Genomic DNA, 23,508 nt, shown 5'->3' with positions numbered 1-23,508 from the left:
GGCCTGTACCTATCCCTTAAGCCCCGAGGCCCTTGCGGTTTTGTGAGTTTCGGCGGCCCCAGGGGAACAGCGGCCCGGCCTGCTCCTGAGCGCCCCAGCGCCCTGGGGTGGGAGGGGAACGTTCAGTCCGCTCTGCAAGGGAGCGCGGTTTGCCCGGATCGCTTTGGGGCAGGTGCGTTACGCTCGCCGGGGCTACAAAAGATCTGGGGGCGGGCCCAGTCCCTGCGGGAGGCGAAGGGCGCGGGCGCTGTCCGCCCGCCGGGGAAAGTCGGCTGCGGCTGGGAAGCCCAGCCAGACGGTTTAGCCCCGGCCGCTCGGGGACGCTGCTCGGCGGCGACCGGAGGGAGGGCGAGCGCGGAAGGGCGTCCGCTCCGCCCGAGGCCGGGCGCTCCGGGGGGTCGCTCCGGGAGGCTGGCCCGGCTCGCGCGGCGCGAGCCGCGCTCCCTCCGCGGCGGGGACACGCGCTCAGCCGCCTCTGCGGCTCCGCCCTCCGCGCTGGGCCCCCCCGCGCGCCCCGCCCCCTCGGCCTTATAGAAGGGGCGAGGCCCCGCTGCGCGCCTGGAGCTGCGGGATTGCTCGAGCCGACGGCGCGGGTGCCCGCTCGTCCCCAAAGCCCGGGCGCCGCGCGGCCGAGGTAGCCCAGCGAGGCGGCGGCTGCGCCCGCACCATGGAAGGCAGCCCCACCCCGGCACCAACCCGGGGCGCTACTGACCGCCGCCGCCTCCCGCGCCCCGACTGCCAGCAAGTGCTGCTGCTCTCCAGGCGCTGCCCTATCCTCACCTCCAAGCCAACATGAAGGAGACCCGGGGCGACGGGAGCGCCCCTTTCTGCACCCGTCTCAACCACTCCTACCCCGGCATGTGGGCGCCCGAGCGCTCCAGCGAGGCGCGGGGCAACCTCACGCGCCCTCCGGAGACGGGCGACGATTGCCGCTCGGTGTCCGTGGTGTTCCCGATCACCATGCTGATCACCGGCTTCGTGGGCAACGCGCTGGCCATGCTGCTGGTGTCCCGGAGCTACCGGCGCCGGGAGAGCAAGCGCAAGAAGTCGTTCCTGCTGTGCATCGGCTGGCTGGCGCTCACCGACATGGTGGGCCAGCTGCTCACCAGCCCCGTGGTCATCGTGGTGTACCTGTCCAAGCAGCGCTGGGAGCACCTCGACCCGTCGGGGAGGCTGTGCACTTTCTTCGGTCTGACCATGACCGTCTTCGGGCTCTCCTCTCTCTTCGTCGCCAGCGCCATGGCCGTCGAGCGCGCGCTGGCCATCCGGGCGCCGCACTGGTACGCGAGCCACATGAAGACGCGCGCCACGCGCTCCGTGCTGCTGGGCGTGTGGCTGGCGGTGCTCGCCTTCGCCCTGCTGCCGGTGATGGGCGTGGGCCAGTACACCATCCAGTGGCCCGGGACGTGGTGCTTCATCAGCACCGGTGGAGGCGGCAACGGGACTGGCTCCCCGCACAACTGGGGCAACCTTTTCTTCGCCTCCACCTTTGCCTTCCTGGGACTCTCGGCTCTGACCATCACCATCGCCTGCAACCTGGCCACCATTAAGGCCCTGGTATCCCGCTGCCGGGCCAAGGCCACGCAGTCCAGCACCCAGTGGGGCCGGATCACGACCGAGACCGCCATCCAGCTCATGGGGATCATGTGCGTGCTGTCCGCCTGCTGGTCGCCGCTGCTGGTAGGTAGTTACAGGGCGTGCAGAGGGCTGGGTGGGGCGCCTGCGGACAGGGAGGCTTCTCCCGGTGACAGCACCTGCCCAGGTGAGTTTGCAGCCTCAGAGCACGGGGGAGACCTTTCTTTCTGCCCGCACTGCCTTGGCTGCAGCTTCGGAATTGAGTCCCTCACTTACTTGCTGAGCGCCTCCAAGTACCGGGCACCGCGTTCGGGTCTGGTGAGACACGCGTGGGCCCGCGAGGGCGCTCACATCCTAACCGAGAGCGCGGGGAGGAAGCCCAGGCGCGATGCCCGTCCGTGCGCACAGATAGGGGCTTCTCCTGGGTGCGCTGCAAGCACAATGGCATCACAACTGGAGCCTGTAGCTCTGGGGTTTTCCCTTATTTCAAATCCCTCTCGTAGCTGAGGCGATTGTCAGTCTGCAAAGTCCTCTGCCTGCGACCTCAGGCAGGCACAGCCCTGTCGCAGCCGCTCCAGCCCAGGTCGCTCTGGAGCGGAGGCCGCAGGGGAAGGCGCTTCTGCGGCTGCAGCGCCCGGCGGGTTGCAACGGGGCTGGACGCGCTGGGAAGCGCTCCCACTGGCTCAGTGGCCCCGAGGCCTTGGAACTCCTGCTGGCCAGGCTTTTCTTGCCCTTGTGGCAGCTATTCAGGACTGGGGGGCAGGGACAATCCCGGGTAGGAGGCAGGGGCTGCTCTGCTCCCCAGCTCCTCACAGGGGCGCACAGTCTGTGAGCAAGTGACGTTTCCACAGGCTCCTTGTCTAACACCCACTCTTACATCATGCTTTCCTCTGTGTTACTTTTAGCTGGAGATTTATGTGGGTAAGTGCTGTTTACTAATTCCTGATGAATGGAGGCTTATTTAGGCCCCAAGCAGACTGGCTTAATAGGAGTTATAGTGCAGAAAGAGTGACCTGACAGAGTTATAACAGATTTTTATATTGGACCCGGACATTTATTAGACAGCTGTGAAAAACTTCTGAAATATACATAACATAAAATTTACCATTTAAGCGTTTTAAGTGTGCAGTTCAGTGATGTTAAATACATTGACACTGTTGTGCACCACTTACAGTTTTAAATCTCTTGTGTTTAAAAATAGAAGCATGGCTCCTTTTCCCTTCCCACCCTCCCCTTCATTGGACAAAGCAGATATTCCAGAACACTGGTGTTTAACTGGTGTGGTATATTTAGAGCACAAGACTTGGCTCCAAATCAGTGAGGATGTGTGGTGCAAAGAGAGTGATGTTGGGACCTAACTGCCCACAAGTCACTGCATGGTCATAGTTCTGCGTTCCAGGAGCCAGAACTCAGGCTGATGTCATCACCGTGGCTTATCAAAACCAGCACCAATTTTAGACATATTTACTTCTGTGGTTGAGGAATGGAGTGTGTAGGTGACCAAACAGAGGGGAAAAGGAGTTCTAAATAATGAATACTTTATGTTAACTTTTTGTTAATTAGCTATGATAAATAACATAACTTTAAAGACAACAAAGTATCTGAATTTTTCACAGCTGCCATTTGAGTCCCACTTTCTTGAGTTTGCTCTACCACACTCTTTATGTCTGGAAAAAATGCAGTTAAGTCATATGAATAAAATGCTTAGCCATACAATTAATTGAACTTCCAGTTGGTTTTTTTGAAGTAGAAGAGATACTACATGCAGTAGTGTGTTTTTTATTTCAAAACTTTGGTCTAATACCATGAGCTCAGCAGCCTTAAGAACTCATATCAATTCTGAGAACTGTAACCTAGGACAGACTGTATGTGGAAATGGTCTTATTTAATTTCAATTAATATCTGCATTCAGATATCTATTGGTTTGCAGCACTTTATCAGACGTTTTATTAATTCGGTTCTCATAAAAACATTAAACAAGATTTTTTAAAGTGATTATATCGAAGAGGAGAAATTCTAGATCTGCAAAATCGGTACTTTTTAAACTGCAGCAAGTAGTTCTATCTTCTGTTTTGTGCACTGTTGAAATTAAATCTCCAGATCTCTTCAGAAAGCTCTCCAGTGAAAAGCTGGAATTATTTCAAAGGAAAGAAAGTAGCAAAACTGTTTTCTTAATAGGTAAGGGGATTATAAGAATGAAAACACTAAAGCTTAGTGAGTTGAATATTCAGTGTATTAATGTTAAAGGGAGAGATCATTTTCTACACTTTTTTCCTTACCTATGGGTAAAACATAGATTCCCTGTTAGCTTTCATTGAGTTGGGGCATAGGATACCAATCTAATTTCCAACCCCCCTCCTTGAAAGGACCCTGAGTATATCTTCTCTTGGAAGACTGTCAGGATTATAATAATATTCAATAATTACTGCTGGAAAACTTAGCAGAGGAGACAATAAGAAAACATCTCAACTGCTACAAGTCCCCACCACATAAATACTTAAATATAGGTCATCTGCGGTACAAACAAGAGCTCTTTCACTTTATTTTTTTACCCAGAAACTTTACAAAACGCAATACAAGATGTGAAGTTGAATGAGAATACTGTGGAAAGTGATGGCATCGTGTCTATGACTCTTAGCCCTGTTTATATTTATTTGCCATTTTTTGGAATTAGCCAGCTGACTCAGCAATGCAATCTGTTTGACATTTTAGTTTTATTAGTATTTTACTTTTTTATGACCCACAGTCACCAAATAGTTTAGTTATTTGACACGATAGCCAAGATTCCAGAAGCAGGACTAACCTTAGGGTGTTGTTGAGAGCAGCTATGAGTACATTTTGTGCTTTTGTAAACCAGGCGTTCCCCAGACAGGTAGAGTGTGGCTAATACTGTAGCTCTCTTAAAAATAGTACATAGAAAGGAACTATCAACTGTTGTGAAAAATGAGGACTGAGGAACAGAGTTTCTCATTTACAACTTTGGAGTTGGATGAAAGCAGCCTTAGAAACATTTGCCTTTAACCTTTAACCAGCACATTCCCTGCTCAATCTCCACAAATCAAGAAGATATTTCACAATGTAGATATAACTTTTTTTTTTAATGTAAGGAATCACTGATATATTTTGACAAATGAAATTTGCCCAAAAGATACTACATCTGATAGATTATTTTCCAGAAATAATGCTGTTTCATAGTATAAAAAAGTTTTGTTCAAGTGCTAATTTTCTCAGCCTATACATTTCTGTCATATCCAGGATATAGTTTCAGGGAAAATGATTAAGCATATGAATTGGCATTATAGGGAAAATCTTCTATAACCTGCTTTTATAAGAATCGAGATTACTTAGAATTCTTTACAGTTTTTAAGTTTACTACAATACATTTTAGGCACTGTGAAGGAATGTTGAGTAGACTTATGAAAAATTGGTCAATGAGTTATAATCTGTTCAGAGAAGCAGAGTTCGCACATTTGTGAGTGAAACAATTCAAGAACAATACAAGATAGGATGTAATCAATGCCTTTGACTCTGGGAAGAATGTCCATCTGAATTTGCCAGAGTAGGCTTCGGGGAAGAGGTGGGATGACACAGCTTGAACTCAGGGCTGAGAGAGAGTGGGCCCGGGAAGCCAGCCTGGTGAGAGCGAAGTGTGCACACTGGAACCATGTGGAGGATGGTTTGAAAAGGCTCTTGGGGCCGCCCTGAGGTAGTTAAAATGAACATAGGATTAAGAATGATTTGCCAGTAGGCAGTACTATTTATTTTATTTATTTTTTTTAATGGGGGAGAGAATTTTCAGAAGATTGGCAATGCAGCGGTGTGCGGATAGATTTGGGCTGGAAAGGGGAAGCGAGATCAGTTATGGTTTGCTCTGGCGGACTGGTTAGGGCCTTAGGTTAGAGACAGTAGGAAGAGATGAGTCGTGGAAGGAAAGGTAAGAGAGAACTAACTCTATTAGAAATAGTCCATTCAAGGAGTGATTGATTCAACAAACATTTCTTACATCTGTTATGTCCCGTTCACTGTGGTATATTACCTCATTTAATGCATCCTATAAGATGCCACCATTTTCTACATCGTCCAGATGAAAGAACCCCAGTATGAAGAATATTAGAATCAGAATAATCCAGGATATCTGACCCTGAGTTTACTTTCAATCTTCGTTGTTGTTGTTATTTGTTTACTTAGCTTAGATTGAAGCCATGAATTCTAGTCCTAATAGTGGTGGTGCGCTGGGCAAGTTACATATCCTTCTGTCTGTAAAGGGCAGGGGTAGGGCTAATAGATATCTAAGGTCTTTGTCTATTTATGTTACTCAGGTTTTCTTATTTGGGAGAACCACGGTTCAAGGAACCAGAATGAGAAACTTGGGAAAGAGACTGGTAGATTTTTTTTTTTTTGGTAAGACTGAGGGATCTAGAGTGACTATTGCTTTTGGACATGGTAGATAAGATGGTGGATTATCTAAATGATATATCCAGAAAGCCAATATAAATTGAAAATTGAGATAAATCAGGGCTAAAAAGAAAACCCACACAGATTTTTTTATTTTGAGTTTATCAGAGACAGCCAAGAATTAAACAGTTCTTAAGCCATCAGATTTGAAGAAATTCAGATGGCCTAGAGTTGTAGTATAATTGTGATTCACTGGCCTTTCTCTTTTGAAAAAGCTGTGAAGGTCAATGACTCAATTATGAAAGTTTCCACAGGTTCAGTTTTCTGGGAATAACATTCAGGAATATACACCGCAAGTATTTGTAACAGATGATGATCCTTCTGGGGGTGCTGAGGGGTTCTAGTGAGGGGTACTGGGAGCCATGTTTCAGTTTTCAGATAGGCCTTGCATTACAAGGAAGCGGGGCGGGGGGCAGAACATCCCCCCAAACTTCTTACATTTCTGTCATATTTTTATAATCCACCAGTGTTCCACATTTATCTCATTCATGCCTCACGACTCTAAGATCTACAACTGTAACCTGTCAAATTCTGACTCCCCCATTTCCAGTACCTTACCATAGAAGTAAGTAAGAAGTGTGTTTCAACTCCAGCCACGCTTCTTTTGAGGGTTATTAGATGGCTTCTCAAGTCCCACTTTTCCCTAGAAAATTCCAACTTTCATAGAGTAAAGAGAGTAACCAAAGAAGCCTAATTTTTCTTGGGGTTCCTGTTACATCTTATCTCCTAAGTATATGTTAACATTTGAGAGTAAACATAGTAATTCATTCTTATACAGAAATGATCATCAGACAGTATTTGTCTTTTTGTTGTTGTTAATCTTCACCCAAGTATATTACTTTCCATTTATTTTTAGAGAGAGTGGAAGGGAGGGAGGGAGAGAGAGATGTGAGAGATGGATGTGAGACACATAGATTGGTTGCCTCCTGCATGCACCCGACCAGCGCTTTAACCACTGAGCACACCGGCCAGCGCAGCATGTGACTTTTTCCCCAAGAGAGAGGCACACACATGGCAAGTAGCAATATGGAGGGAAAATTCTCCAGGACCCCCCTTCTCTCTAATCACAGCACTTCCCATTTTTTCCACTTGCCATTTTACCCTCTGTCATTCAACAATAGCTGCCAAGCAGTCGTCCCTCTTGGGTTGGCTAAGGTCTCAAGTTAGAAGTCACTTTATTGGAGAAGCCTTCCTCGGCCCTCTCTAGGCTTGGTTGGGTGCTCCCGCCCCTGAGCCCCACAGCACCTGCCCTGCGTTTCCCTGTCATCGTCTGAGTCACACTTCGTTGGCCATATTGTTGAATTGGCCTCCTGAGGTTAGGTAAAACCTCTGTCTTGGGCATTGGCTGTTTTTTCCCCTCTTAGGAACTATAATTGTCTGCCATATAGGTATGCCCAATGCATGCTTGTTGACTGAATATCTAAGCACCCAAATCAGAAGACAGAGTCTGGTCCCAGTGACATAAGCGATTAATTGTGTGACCTTACATAATTCACTTGATATTTTTGTGATGTATTTTTTTCTGTAAAATAGTAATAAAGACACCCACTCAGTCCATTTCACAGGATTGTAATGAAAACCAAGATAAATGTATATGAGGATAACTGGGACTCTTCCTTCCATATTAGGACTCCTACTGTGGTGTTTTTCTGGATGATAATGTTGACTTGTGTTCAGATAGACCTTCCCCCAGGAACCTGGAGAAAAGAGACAAGTGATGTTTTACAGCTTGATTAGTTATAGTTCACTGAGGAGGTGGGGTGCAGAAATGTGGTGGAGAATATAACTTTTCAGGGGGAAAAAATGGTAAGCCACATGGGCTTAAACTTTTATAAGGTGTTGTAATTCATCCCTCCTTCTCTCTCCTGCCACCATCGCTCCTGCTCCTGCAGTCTCTCAGCTCCGGCATCTGTTTCCCCTCAGAGCTGCCCGTGAACTCTCTAAATCTAACAAATGCTGGGTCCCATCTCCCCTCTTTCTTAAACCTGAGGAGTAACCACTACCTTGTGCTCTGAAGACCTCTGCCACAGGTCTGAAATATGTCACCTGTCTTTCCAGAGGGGCGCTTCTCCCCATATTTCTCGGTGAGCTCAGACGTGTCCTCATGCAAATGTCTGAGTCAAATTCACTGCGCATCTAGTTATTGTCCCAGGTCAGATCCTCCTGCAAACTTCTTAAGGGTAGGGCCTGTGCCTCGCTTTTCCTCATTTTCCCAGGTGATCAGAATTGTTGGGGCTCAACAGAGTCGCCAACCCTGACTCAGCTCAGCATTGAGTTCCCACGAGTCTTAACTCAGACCATGGCATGAGAATCACACAGTTGTAAACGGCCTGGCAGTTTGGCCAGGTCCTGACAAGGCATTATTATTATTTGCAGCCTACAAATAGCACAGCCGACAACTTACCATCAAATGGCCCACCCAGACATTCGCTTGGGCAACACTTCAATGGCCGGTCTTGGCGCTCATTCGAAATCTATATATTATTTTACCAGTACTGATTTTTATGATAGGCTTTTAAGGATCATAAATCTAAAAATGAAAGATGGTGGCAGAGATGGAAGACGAGGTTTGCTTTTTCCCACCTTAATTCTGTTAAAAAAAAGTTATTAATTTAGGTAAGAGTCATGTAATGTAAGTGCAAGATAAATCCTATAACAAACAGCATTACTATTTTTTAAAATCTTGGTAATACAAAAACAAAAGGTCAAGTTGAAGCTGGAAACCTATTTATTTTAAGCAATTATTGATCCAAAAACTCAAGTATAATTGTAAAACTATACTTTTCCCTAATCCTCAGGTATTTCCTGAACGTAGATTTGATCTATCTTTTTGTTCCTCTTTCTGAATATTTAGTAAGTGTCATTTTCTATGGTTGAGAATGTGCTGCTGTTGGTGTGATTCACAAAAATTTGGAAAAAAGTATGTTGTTCATGTTGAAAATAATGAAAGAGAGATTGTGAAAAATTAGACGCATTTTGGGGAAGTCACCAGACAGTCGAGCGGAGCTTTCGCTGTGGTCCCCATGTGTGGAATTCCCCGGGCCATGTCCCGCTGCAGCCACCTTGCCCGAGTCAGGCGGAGCACGCACTCCCGGTCTCCCCGAACCGGCGAGCATCTCAGCGGTCCCCAGGCAGCGGCGGAGGTTAGTGATTAGGTGACCACTTGACTGTCAGCACCCCTGTGTCGTGAGAAAAACAACATCAAATGACTGAAGAAGCAGCGAGGGCCACAGAGAGATGCAGCCTCTGGAAGGCAAGAGACCTGGGTCTTGGTCTTGGCTTTTCCATCACATGACAGAAGTCACTTTATCTTCCTGGCTTTCCCTTTCCTCATCAGTAAGATAAATCAACGATCAACTCTAACCTTCTTGTCAGCTCTGACTGCCTGTGGCTCTAAGGAGATAAAATCATCCCTGTCAGACATCCCTGATAGCTGCGTGGGGGACAATGCCCGAAGACTTCTTAGGAAGAAGCATAGAAATGTGTGCAAATGGACAGAGTAGATCCTGCGTTCTTTTATACTCTCATTCTATAGATGCTTACTGAGTGTCGCTATGTGCCTGCCACTCTGCTCACGGTGGTGGCACAGTGGTGGCCAGGGTGGAATCACAGGCTTATACCCACTGAGCAGTTATATCGCTCTAGGAGGCCCTATTCACACTGGATTCTACGCGAAAGCCAGTCCTTTTAGAACAGTGTGCTGTCCTTGGTAGCCCTGATGGTAAGCCAAGCAGACGTGCTATACTCTTTCATGAAGCTTTCATTAGACTAAGGCAGACAGACAGTAAATAAACAATGATGCCAGTAAACCAATGTCACCAGTCTGATGGGTCATTACTGCGGTTTTTCGTGGTCACGTGGTTCTGCTCCTTCAGATTGGCCTTGTCTGGGCAGAAGGGCAGCGCTGGCCCCTGCTGCTGGACTGTGTCGCTGCCCAGGCTGTAGTGCGCCTGTGCTTGGATGCCATCATTAGAGAGAGCCTGAATTCACACCCCTGACTCCAGCCATAAAGCTCCCCAGTAATTCCTAGAGTGCAACCAATGTGCTAGAGAATATGGACCTAGAGGGCGGCTGGCTTCAGGCCACATACTGCTCAGAATCGGCCCTCCCTTTGGGGTCCTTAGGCTCTGGGTGATGCTCAGATGACCTCCTGACAAGTTTGCCTTTCCCTTCCACTGAATTGTCTTTTAAGACTTTCCAAGGCTTTTCCCTCTAGTGAATATAGCCAAAGTCACTCTGCTCTAAGTTTCTTGGTTTTAGATCTTGGGAGAAAAGGTTAGGCCTTGGCCTCATTTTTACTCAGAAGGCCCTGGGACCCTTAAGCATGATGGTCTATCTCTTCTCAAGGGACCAGCAGTTTATACCAGGAGCACTATGGGGATTTTCCTTTGTTATATCACATGCACTTCTACTATGTAAATCTGCTCATCCTTCATTTACCAAAGTGAATGATTCTGGCTCTGTAGCATCTGCTCCAATGTGACTGCTCTGCCCGCCTTAACAGAGAAGGCGGGCCAGCTGCTGGCGTCCCCTTACTACGTCACTGGGACAGCGCCGTGTTAGGAAGGCAAGGAGAAGGTGTTCTGGAGGAGTGTCAAAGAGGTCCTCCTCTTGATGTTCTGGTAAGAAGTGAGGTGGTCCCGGAAGCCCTCACTGAGAAAAAGTCATTTATGATGAATCTTTTCATTTCTTTTTATTGTTGACACTATTACAAATGTCCCCATTTCTTCCCCCACTCTTTACCAACCCCTCGCTCCCCTGGTCTTCACCACACTGTTGTCTGTGACCATGGACTACGCATATATGTTCTTTGACTAATCTCTTCACCTTCTTTTATCCAGTCCCTCCCACCCCTCTCCCCGAATCTGGAAAGGTGACACTTTGAGGAAGAAAGCGGCATGTGAAGGCATCAGCGTAGGGAAGATTGGAGGAACTGAAGGAAGGCAAGATGGGTGGAGTAGTGTCAGTAAAAGAGAGTGCCTTCAAGTTGAGACTAGGGAGGTAAGCTGGGCCAAACCATGCAGAACCTTGTCATCTTTGTGCAGAAGTTTAGATTTTTATCTTAAGTATGACCGAAAGCAACTAAAGGCTTTGAGTGATGGAATGATTTGATCTGGTTTATGCATTAAGAAGATCACTTGGGTTGCCTTATGAATTAGAAACATGGGGCCTTAGAGCCTTGTGTGCTGAGGTCAGATAGAGATGTAGAGATGTTAATAAGGAAAAACATTATCCCTTAAGTGTTGCTTTAAAAGAGAGGGACATAACTTAGCATGGCATTGGTGGAAGGAAGCAGTCTGTACAGAAGCACAGAAGGGAAGTTGAGCCAGGTGTGCTGGAAATGGTAAGCAAATCTGTTTCTGTGGAAGTATATTTAAGGATGTCAAGAAATATTATGAGTCAAACAGGATGGAAGGGGAAGGAGGGAGGAGTGCCTTGGTAGATTGCCTTGAAGATTAGGAAGAGGAATTTGTATTTCATCTTGGACGGGTTGTATTGTTTTTCTGTATTTATGTTCCATATTTGTGCAATAAGAGGGTTCACATTATAAAATATTTTGGTTCATAAAGGTTATTTAGTGAACAACCCATCTAATGTTTGATATCTTTCTAAGATATTCTTGGTGAAATTGTCTGAGCTTTGAAAGTCTTTACTTATAGGAAATTTGTTGCTCCTTAAGAGACACAAGGAATTTTCTAAGGGCGAAGCATTGTGCCAGGCTCTTTTTCACAGGTAATTTTCTTTATTTCTTACAACCCTATTGTAAGACATTGGGTAGACATTGTCTTACATGTTTACCCTATTGTAAGACATAAGAGGTAGACATTGTTAGCTCCAATGTACAGATAATGAAGAAACTAAATCTGAAAGAGGCTGAACAATTTGTTCAAGGTAACAGAGCTACTAAGTGGTCAAGATGGGATTCCAAGGCCAAGCTCTTTCCTCTAAGCCACGGTGCCTGGCAGTAGACCAACTCACCTTATGCTGTTCTTTCCATTAGAAAAACTTCATTTTCCTTATATTGATTGGATTGGAGTGGTACTAATTCTAAGCCTTGGTTTATATGGAAGAATATTAAACTTAATTAGAGACACATTTTATTTATTTTTTAGTTATATTACACTGTACTTCTACATTTGTTATCAAGGAGTTCCACTAAGTTTATGAACAGTAAAATAACATGTAATAATCTTGACAGTGTCAGGGACAGGAGCAGCAATGTAGTAATTTATTTAACAACACTTTATTGAATATCACTTATGTATGTGAATACCACGATGCTACAACCTGACAGATCAGTGGCATGGCCCTTGTCCTCAGGGAATGTTTTCTCTACCAAATGATTCCCTGGAGAAAGTTGAGGTTGTGACTCAAAAAAGCAATGTTATCTTTCATTATCAATTTTAAATATAGAAATAAACTGAGTACCATTTATAATTCATTTATCTACTCATGCACTCAGTGATTGTTTACTGAGTACCTACTAAGTGTCAGGCACAGTTTCAGGTGTTAGAAATATAGTGGTGAAACAGACTAGTTTCCTGCTTGCAGGGAACATGAATTCTAATGGAAGGAGAAAACTGGTCGACCAATAAATAAATTAGAAGTTAGATTGTGATAAAAAACTGTTGAGAAAACAAAATAACATGATGGGATAGAGGGAGCCTAAGAAACTTTTGTATATTGGGTTGCCAGGGAACAATGCCTCTGGGAGGTAACATTTAAGCTGAGTTCTCGGTGAAAGGAAAGAACCAATAAACAATCTACAGGAAGAGCATTCCAGGCAAAGGGAACAGCAAAGACCCTCACCTGGTGCATTCAAGAGATAGAAAGAAGGCCAGTGAAGCTGACATGAAATGAGAGAGGAAGGAGTGGAGTGCTGTAAATTGAGGTCAAAGACCGTGTTGGGGCATGCAAGTCCTTACTAAGGAGTTTCGACATTATTTTAAGAGAACACTGGAAAGTTTGAAGCAGGGGAATTACCTTAATGGAATTATGTTTTTCAAAGATCCTCTGGAAGCTGTGTGAAGACTAGATTGCAGAAAGGCAAGAGTGGGAGCAAGGAGAACAGGATAGAAGGTATTGAAGTTGTCCAGGTGAGACGATAACAGTTGGCATTAGGGTGGAGAAATGGAAGTGTTTTGGAGATAGAGTTGTAAGACATTCTGAAATTTCTCTAATACCTGTTCTGTGACTCTGACAAGAACTAGGGCCCTCTCTTCTCTGTGCCTCCAGCAGTGAGGCGGATATCTGTCCATAAATGGTTTCCCATTTAGCTCTTCAAGAAGGAAGCTAATGCTCCAAGTTTGCACAGCTAATCAGCAGAGTTGGGATTAAGCTCTATCTAATGGGTGCAATTTTTTTTTTTTTTTCCTGAGACATGAATCAGAAGAGTCACAAGAGAAAGAAAAGTAAGCAAAGTTTGCTCACAAAATAATAGGATGCTGCAAGAATCATGACCCCAGAAGAAAGCCCAGACCAAGCTAAAGAAAGCTAGCTTAAGGAAAAAAGAAAAAAGAGGAAGGATGTTGCTTGATTCCCATAAATTGAAGGGGTTGCCAAGAGTGGAGGTGGCCTGTGGAGGTGTGAACTCCCTTCCTGTATGTCTCACTTTGACTTCTTGCCATGCGTCAGCTCCCCAGTTCAGGTTCTGCTTCTAAGGACATAGCTTTGCAGCTCATTGGCCAGGTGCCGTGTTCTTTTTTTCAAAGCCTTTGGTTAACAGGTTTATATTTACAGTCTGCATGTGGAGTTTTAATTTTGCTTTTACAGCAATGCAATATTTCACTGAATATATCATCTTGAAGCACTGTTTCAACATAGGTCGTTCCTTCCTTCTCTCTCTCTCTGTATTTTTGTTTTGTTCTGTTTTGTTTTGTTTTGTGAATACAAGACGCAGACATGACATAAAAGTCTCGGGATCCTGCTTCATCTGCAAAAACTAATGTGAATTTTGTGAAGCTACAATTAAAGATTTAGGCTCAGAGAACTGTCCAGAAGCGAGTTAAGAGTGTAATGTTAGCTTTACAACGAAACAGAGGTGGCTGCACAAAGCTCTGAAAGCTCAGCTATGTTAGAGCCATGGTGAGCAGACCAGAGAAGAAAAAAGTTCTTTCTTGGTTTTGCATAAAGGGTGAGTTATAGTCTGGGTTTGATGTTAATCTGGCAACTTTCTCAGTAGATGTGGTAACAGCCAACAAGCTGGGGGCAGACTTTTAAATTTATTTAATGGCAGTAATTTCCTCCAAGAACAGACCAAGGATTTGCCTGAATTCAGAAATAAATTTCTTAATGTTAGCTTTTATTTTATAAAAGACATTAGGGAACATTTTGAAATGGTTTTTGTGGGTTTTTTTCTAGCATCTATTTCTAATTAAATTTTGCTATAGATCGGTTTTAGGAAGTATGGGAATGTCTTCTGACTTCAGAGCTCTAGTCTCCTCCCTAAACCTGGTTTTTGGTCGCAGGCCCCAGAACCTGACTCCAAGCACAAAGGGCACGTGTGGGAAGCGTGCTGGGGCTCACTGGCCATTGAAAGCTGGGGGTCAGGTTTGGAGGATAGGCAGGACCCAGGCTCTGGACACTGAGCGTCAGGCCTCACAACCTGCCACAGCTGCTGCATGCTGCTGGGTGAATCTCACATCTAAGGGCTCCATCTCCTTTGTGTTGATCTATTAACAAAGTCCTGGATGCAAGCCCTACTGCTTTAGCTTGGGTTGGGTTTTTTTACCCCCTGGCTATATCAGGGGTCACTAGAAGGATCAAGCACCTGCAGCGTCTTGTTTTTGAACTAAGAGGTGATAGTGGGAAGTAAATGCTGAGATTTCTCTCCCACCTAGAATGTGTAGAAAAAGTATTTCAAAATTAGGGTATTAATAATAAAAGGTGGGGGCTCATTGTTACCATATAAATAATTTTTAGAAACATTATGACAGTAAGGTATCTTTTAATCCTCGTGGCAGTGTGTGTGTGTGTGTTCATGTCACTTATGGGGAGTTGGAGTGTCAGTGAGACTGGTGGAGAGGAAGCTAAAGAGACTCACAAGACAAAAAGACACATTTATTGAATGCCTACCCTATGCAAGTACTTGAGAATTATCTAGGCCCTCTACATATATTATCTTATTTAATTTTCACAACTATTGATCAGTTTGATATTTATTTTAATCTTTATCTTTCAGCTGTACCTACTAAGGTTCAAACAATTAGACAACTTTCCCTAATCATAGCCTTAGAAATTGGGAGACACGAGGCTTTTTTATGCTATAATGCTCTCTTTCATATTGGTTGTCTCTTTATTATTAGTTTATTAAGACATTTTCAAATTCTGTCACTGAAAATGTATAAAAAATGAACAGATTGATTTAGAATAGTGACTAAATCACAGAAATGGGCTGGGTCAGATAGTCACAGTGATTAAAGATTCCCTGCAGAATCAACAGAGGTTGGTTCATGATTCGACTGGCCTTCTTAGGAGCTTGGGTTTCTACAGAACATATTATGAATATCCCTATAGAAGGTGACAAGAATTTTTCTTGTCATACAGGAACTGTTAAAGGATTCCATTCACTGGGATAGCTACAATTTAGTGTTTTCTGTAGAGGTGTGGCATCAGTTTCATACAGTCTGTCTGTCTGTTCAGGCTTAGCACATTCACACACAGTGGTTAAGTTTTACTAGGCAAACATTTTTAGCTAGTATGATTCACAAATATTATTCTTTTTTACTAAACTATTTATAAAACAGTTTATTGAGTTCCCTTTGCTTAGTGGGAAACTGTTTGACTACAGTCAAAATTAGAAAATGTGTTTTGACAGTTTTAAAATTTCCAACATAAAACAGTGCTCTCGCCTGGCCGGGCGTGGCTCAGCGGTTGAGCGTCGACCTAACATCCAGGCGATCAGGGTTCGATTCCCGGTCAGGGCACATGCCCGGGTTGCGGGCTCAATCAATGACTCATCATTGATGTCTCTCTCTCCCTCTCCTTTCCTCTCTCTGAAATCAATAAAGATATAAAAATAAAAAATAAAAAATGAAAAAAATAAATAAATAAATAAAACAGTACTCTTGCAAACCTACTTTCGTCTTTTTCTCTTACAATTATAGAGAAGAGAAAGAGCCTCAGCAAAGTCCAGTGTCCACAGTTACTCTCTAACATACTGTCTAGCACCCTCTCACCCAGATTAAAAGGCTTCAGATTCCTTAATTTAATCCTTAAAATCTTGGATGTGTCCACACTTAACACTCATATTCCATTTCTCCCCCAGCATCTTTACCTTCAGTCTTAAAGACCTATTTGCAGATCCTAGAAAAAAGAAATAGATGAATAGGTTATAAATTTCCATTTCCCTTCATCACATACAATGTGAATTTAGTCGTCTTCAAACTTTCCTTAAACCTGGTACAAATTGTGAGTGCTAACCATAATTTAAGTGACTTTGTAAAGTCTGATTTCCTGAAAAAGAAAAGCAGGGTCTTTTCAGAAGAGCATCTTGAAAACACAGTTTATCATTTGTGATGTAAATATCACACTTGGTTTTCCCCTGCCATCTCTGTATAGCGCCTGAAAGGAAAGGGTGACTGTGAAGATGTTTCTCGAGGCAGCTACCTGAGCCTTAAATGGATGTTGGCCTTAGAAAGGAAGGCGCGCCTACTGGACGCGTGGGACATCACTCCTCTTAATGGGAACCCGTATACCCAGGAGGTGACAGTGCTTTCTTTTACTATACTTAACATCTGAAGAGCGAAGAGGAGGAGGGGTGGGGAGAGGGGGAGAATAACAATTAATAGTGACACAGTACTTACTAAAAGTCAGGGACTCTTGAGTATATTACAGTTTACTATACGCCTTCATACCTATTAACGCGGCAAACCAGTGACCTGAGTGTCTTCAGTGCTGCCACTTGGTACACACGAAAGGCGAGAGAGCCACCAGAAATGTCGGTTTCAGCTTTCTGCCTTCACACAAGCAGTAAAAAGGCAGCTTCAAGAGAGTTAGCACAGTTCCCTTTAGAAAGGCGGAGGCCCTGGAGACTGAACTCCCTGTCACGATACGGAAATCACAGGTTGTTCTCAATGTCAAGGAAAAACCGATGCTATTGTGTGACACCCTAAAGCCCCTCAAGTTGTGGATCTGGCAACACACAATTACTTAGCCCCTATTTACAGTCAACAGAGCAAGAGTCAACTATAAATAAAGCTGATGAATTTTATGTGGGTATGTTTTGTGTTGGGAAGATGACATTTAATTAACATAAAGTTAAGAAGTGCCTATGTTAATACTGACTAGAAGTTCCTGTGCTAACATTGGTAGGGAATTTTGCCAGTAAGTTAAGTGGTTATTGATCTGGTATCTGTTAGACTCATAGGGGTTTTTAAAAATATTTATGATAATATAGGTATAAGATATAGCCTCATATTTGTGGGTAAGAATCCTATAAGCAAAGAGCACTAGAATTATATGTAACACTTATAGCAATAAAAAGGCTTTTGACTTAATATGTATTATAGATTTGATAGTAATATCCTTATTAAAACTGTTGATATGTATGTTTTCCTTGTTTTTGTCTTGAGCTATATTTTTGAAAAAAGATATTAAATAAATACGCAACAGGAATTCTTCCTTTCTTATAGATCAGATATGTTTTTCAAAATTCAATTTGCTTCTCCCGTTGATTCTACAGCCCAATTTACCAGCCCAGGATTACTGCCCTAGCTGTGGACATTTAAAATTATGAATGATAAGAAGATGCACTTATAGAACCTAAATTGAAACTGTCATCCTGGCTAATTTTAATAAGAGAAGGGGGGGAAAGGCCAGAGTCTTGAGCAGAGATGAGTATTGGTGGATTTGTCCATTAAGTGAAAACTCTCGGATCTATTACCCCCTATTCATTAATCTACAATGTATTCATATTCTGGGCTAGGGCCTTTCTGTGTTATACCTAAAAGAAGAGAAATGATCACTACTCTTATAACAACTTTCATCTATTGAGAGAGACTGATAATTAAAAATAGGCAATAATATAAAATATTTAGGGATGGTGAAGTAGAGAATTTTGGGAGTCCATACTAAGACTTTTTATCTACTAGGTTTTTGGCAAGGGAAACAACAGATAAATTGATGTTTCAGGTCTACACAAAAAATAAGTTAAATTAGTTAAGTAAAGAAGGGGAGTGAGAGTTATAGGACCCAGGGACCCACATTTGTAAAAGTCCAAAAGCAAAAAGAACTGGCACTTTTAAAGAACTCATAGAAGTTCAAGGTGATACACATTTGAAAATAAGGAATAATGAGAATCTAGGCTAGAGAACTCAACTGGGGCCAAGCAGTGATGAGCCTTGAATGTCCATTTTAAGGATTTAGACTGTACTCAGGGTGATGAGAAGTTATGGTAGAATTTTGCAAGTGGAATGACACAGATTTTCATTTTAAGAGCATCCTTTGTAAGCAGCATAGAGGGGCCCAGAATGGAGGCTAACAAATCATGTAATAGACAATTGTGGTAGTTCAGACAAGGGATACTGGTGGTCTGGGTTTAGGGTCAATGGGAGTGGAGATAAAGAAATGATAGATTAATAAAATATTAGGAAGTTCATTGGAAACTTCATGATTGATTGTGAGAAATATGGCTAATGAGGTGAAAAGGGGAGAGAAACAAAGAGACAGAGGGAGAGAAACACACAGAGAGAAATGAATCAAGGATAAATTTTAGGTCTTGTTTTAGCTTAATGGAAAAGTAGCTTTGAAGAAGAGGACAGTGCATTTAGTTTGGGGCCTGATAAATTTGATGTGAGCCATCTAGGAAGAGCTGTTGTGCTATAGACAGCTAAAAGGATTGGTCTGGAGCTCAGAGTAGAGAGATAACCTATAGCACATAGAGGGGTTTTGAAGACATTGGAGTGGGAGAGGTCACCCAGTGAGTTTATGCACAGCAAGAAGAGGTGGCTACCTAAAGTAGAACTAAAAATTAACATTTTCAGGATGCATAGAGAAACAGGAGACCTTAAAGGAGACTGCAGAGGTGTACCCAGAAAGGTAGCAGGAAAATTAGTAAGAAAACCAGAACAAATGGCAACCTGAATATTATGGAAGAGATCTGAATTTTAGGAAAGAGAATGTTTCCTGAAAGGACTACAGTCAACTAGGTCTGATGTTACAAAAAACTCAAGTTAAATAGGTGTCCAGTGGATTTTGAAACTGGATGGTAGCTTTGGGAACAGCCCATCCTGAGGATTTGTGGATATGGAGGCCAGGCCATGGGAGGTTTAAGAATAAATATGAAGGTAAGGACGATAGACAAGTCTTATGAGAAATCAACAAAACTTGTGGAGCAGTATATGTAGGGAGGTAAGAAATCTGCAGAACATTTTCTTTTCTCAAGGTAGTATACACTTAGATATGTTAAAATGATAATGGGGAAAAGCCAAAAGTGAAAGTTAAGGATGAAAAGAAGGAGAGAATTGAGAAAATAGAGCGTCTGAAATTCATGTTGGATGGGGCCTAGGGCATGGATAGAGAGTTAGCCTGAGATAGGAGACAGGACCTCTTTTGTTTGAACAAGAGGAAAGGAGGAATGGATAGTTAGCTACAGGTTCTGAACTTGGAGGTGAGCTGTTTCCTCTGTGAGGTGAGTTAGGACAGTGGAGAATGTGTGAAATCGTGTTCAGTATTTTCTCCATAAGCATTTTTGCAGTGAACATTTTCCACCACACAACTAATTGACTGTAAGGCAAGTTTGCCATAAGAGTTAAAATAACAGGTTGACAGTTTGCTTTTCATTGGGCGGACTTAATATATTTAAGCTAGTTGTTATTTGGTTTCATTTCTCCCCTGACGAAGTTCTGGTAGTGCTCCTATTTTTATATTATATCAATCTTAGCCTTTATAATGGTCCACGCAGTGATAAGTAAACGTGGTGGTCTTAAGATAGTGGATGACAGCAACTCTGTTTTTTTGTTTTGTTTTGTTTTTTATATCTTTATTGATTTCAGAGAGAGGAAAGGAGAGGGAGAGAGAGAGATAGAAACATCAGTGATGAGAGAGTCATTGATCGGCTGCCTCCTGCACGCCCCCGACTGGGGATCGAGCCCGCAACCCGGGCATGTGCCCTGACCGGGAATCGAACCCCAATCGCTTGGATCGTAGGTCGATGCTCAACCGCTGAGCCACACCCGGCCGGGCAACATCAACTCTGTTTAATGCCAGATCACAAAGCTATGTGTAAAGCCAGGTTGCATGCGATACTAAAAAATGCTAACACACCAGTTGGCAAATTCTTCAGTGAGCAGTCATCCCTCCCACCATCGAAACCAAAAGTTTACCAAGCTGTGCAAGACTAAAAGAGGTGGTTACTAATTTACAGCAGTCTCGGAGGGCATTAGTGATAGACTCTTTAGGTGCAAGCTGATGCCTCTCTTAAAGAAGGAAGAAATTGTAGCAAAAAAGAAAAAAGTGTGATGCCAGAGGGAGAGGAATCAACAAGAAAAGAAGAAAAGTACAATACTATAAAGGAAAGGCTTTGAAGACAATGTTTTTTCACTTTTCTCATTAGCCTTTTGAATTTTGTTGTTAATTTTTCATGTTTCATTATGTCCTTTCTAATGCCCTTCTTTTATTTATTTTACTTTATTTTATTTTTTCTACTGAAATGGTCTTACAGCCAATCAGTCGTGCGGTGAAAATGCTTGCAGTGAAGATGTCTATGGTAAAAATGCTTATGGCAAAAATAGAACTGTATGAAGTAACTGCTGTGGTGAATGAAAGAGGGATATCTCACTAGGGAATGAGACCAGTTGGGGACCTTGAATTCCAAGAAATCCCAATCTGCCCACATTCAGCCAGTTCCATGTCAAGCACAAGAGGTGTCTATTTGATTCCCCTTATAAGGTGAAGTCCTTCCACTGCATAAATCCAAAAGGGAGTGTCATTTTGACATGATACCAAGTTAAGTAAGAATTTATTCTATCAGCTAGAGCCACAGTCATTAGCCTGCATCGTATACTGGCTGTGGCACAGGATGGAGTTCTTCCCCGTGTCATGGCCATACTGTCCATGAATCACAGAGGCCAGTAAACATCACAGTCCCTTTAATAAACCATAATTAATTTCAGTTAAATGTTTTGATCAATTATTGGATGTCAGACTGTTTACCTATTAGCTGTTAAGTTGTACGCACATCAACTACCTAAGAGTTCAAGGAAAAATGACCATTTGATGATTTTAAGATGGATTGTGACACTAACATTTTACCAATACATTTTTAATAGGTAATTGTTTATACCTATTCAGCTACTCTGAATTTAGTGCTTCTTTTCTAAGAGAGAAAATAACATGTTTATTGCGGAACCTGGAAGAAAAAGAAAAATGTAGAGAAGAAAATAAGGATCATCCTAATTCCCACCCACAGATAATTGCTTCTAGTATTTTTCTGTATATACACACAGAAAATTTTTGGCTTATACTATATAATAAACATTTGTTTTCACTTTTCACATCCTGAACATTTCTTTATGTTATTCAATATTTTTAAGAAGCATGATTTTAAGTGGTATCATTAGAATACAGGTATATTATGCATATCGCATATATGTTATGCAAATCAATGGGCATCCAGTGATTTAAACGGTGCTCTGTTGTTGGCCATTTAAGTTTTTCTAATTCTCTTCTATATTGAAGCAAATATTCCTGAAAACCTTAGTTGCCCTTCTGATTTCTTCTTTAATCATTTAACTGTTCTTAATTGTCACAAACACTGTGGTTCACTGTGGCATTATGGGTTTGAATGAAACTATATTTTGGCAGAAACAAACACTATTTCAATATAAACATGTTCAAGGATTAATGTTCTTTAAACCTTGACAAAGACACATTCTCTAGACTTTCTCTTGACACCTGAGATATAAAGTTTTGAAATATAGTAAAGATACCTCTTCTGACACACGTATCACAAAACTAATCCTTCATCTACAATCCAAGGAATGAATACTTCTATAGAGTAGGCTTTGCCTTCCCCCTTTCCGCCAGAATTTGAATACTTACTTAGCTACTGACATTTTTTTTTTTACTATTTTAATAGAGAGATGAATATTTACCTACATATAACATATGTACTGAGCTATACCGAGCAAAATCACACAGAATTTACAGTTCATATGAATTGGAAGGCGACAATAATTCTCAAGTACTAAATAATGTGATGGAGGGTTCTTTTTCTTGAAGCTACTCTACTAGGTAGAGATTTAAGGAAAGCAGACCTAGATAAGACATTCATTTCCTTCACTACTCCCTTAAGTGCCCACTGTTCTGTCTCTGAAAGTCACAGCCTGCTGTCCTGGAAGCATATGCAATAGTGCGATAGCCTGGGGCCTGGGACGAGGTGTGCTGTGGAAACTGAAGGCTTTAATTATTCTTATCTCATTTTCATTTTTGCAACTGCACTACTGGATGGAGAAGATATTTGGTAAGCAGTGTTAATCCTGTTTTAGAGAAGGAAGAAATTAAGATCCAAAGTTAGGTAACTGGTCCTCTAACTAGAAGCAGAGCAAGCAGTCAGATTTATGGCAGGTCTTTAACTCTTGGTCCGTGTTTTTGCCAGTCTGTTACTTCTAAAATAATCTCCCCCTAAAGCTTTGCGAATCCAGTGTCTTGACCTCTTCCTCTGTCCACTTTCTAACTTTGCAATTCTCCTCTCTCCTCTATTTACCAAAACACACCCTTGGGGTTTTCCTGAGGAGGAATTTTGTCTTTGGTTCCACACCTTTTAACTTTTGGTTTCTTTCCCTTTTCAGATAAATCCTTATTCCATTTCCATCTTTGCCCCAGAATTCATCAGGAAAAAACTTAACCACTGAAGCATATGTAAGAGGCCATCCAGCCCAGCAGCTGTTTACTAGTGAGCTTAATAGAACAGAGTAAATTATTTGCCTAAAGCCATAAACTGTGGCAGAGCCATTAGTAGAATTTACTTCTAATTCTTAGTTCATTGTTGTTTTGAAAAATTTCATCAAATTACATAATAATAAAGATGAGATCACACAACTTCTAGTCATTTTAAAAAATGTTTACGAACTCTTTATTTCCAAAGTTCTCACACTGGATAATGCAGGAGCGGCCTCTGAAACAGTGGTCCAGATGCTGAGACGATTTGGCAACTGGAAAACAGACTTGTAACCAAACTGCAAAGCCTGCAATTATTATTCCAATCTACCACGAAACTTATTCCCATGACAATCCTTCAAATGATGTAGTTAAGCCATTTGAAGGGCCCAGACTGGTTTCAGTGCATTATAATATAGTACATTTGTGAAACTGTAGAGGGAATTTCCAGTAAAGCAGGTTATATTCCCAGGCCTAACGACAGAGCATTGTGAAAAACAAAAAAACACGGATCAAAATGGACTGTGGAGGAAAGTTCTCTTACACAGTTACATTAGAAATAAACTGGAAAAACATAAACGTCACATCATGGAGTCTAAG

The 23,508-nt window shown here is 42.8% G+C and overlaps 1 protein-coding gene across 2 annotated transcripts in view; it reads left to right on the top strand.

The window, feature by feature from the left end:
- The first annotated feature begins 792 nt into the window (after positions 1 to 792).
- The window catches only part of PTGER3 (prostaglandin E receptor 3), a 65,857-nt gene continuing 43,141 nt past the window's right edge, over positions 793 to 23,508 (top strand). For both annotated transcript variants that reach the window (XM_016216812.2, XM_087820518.1), the window contains exon 1: positions 793 to 1,680. In XM_016216812.2, the coding sequence (XP_016072298.1) occupies positions 793 to 1,680 (888 nt within the window). The remainder of the gene's footprint in view (positions 1,681 to 23,508) is intronic.

The sequence above is a fragment of the Miniopterus natalensis genome, chromosome 9 (assembly GCF_054644295.1).
Source record: "Miniopterus natalensis isolate mMinNat1 chromosome 9, mMinNat1.hap1, whole genome shotgun sequence".
In the NCBI taxonomy this organism is placed as follows: Eukaryota; Metazoa; Chordata; class Mammalia; order Chiroptera; family Miniopteridae; genus Miniopterus; species Miniopterus natalensis.
This window is presented reverse-complemented; position numbering and strand designations above follow the sequence as displayed.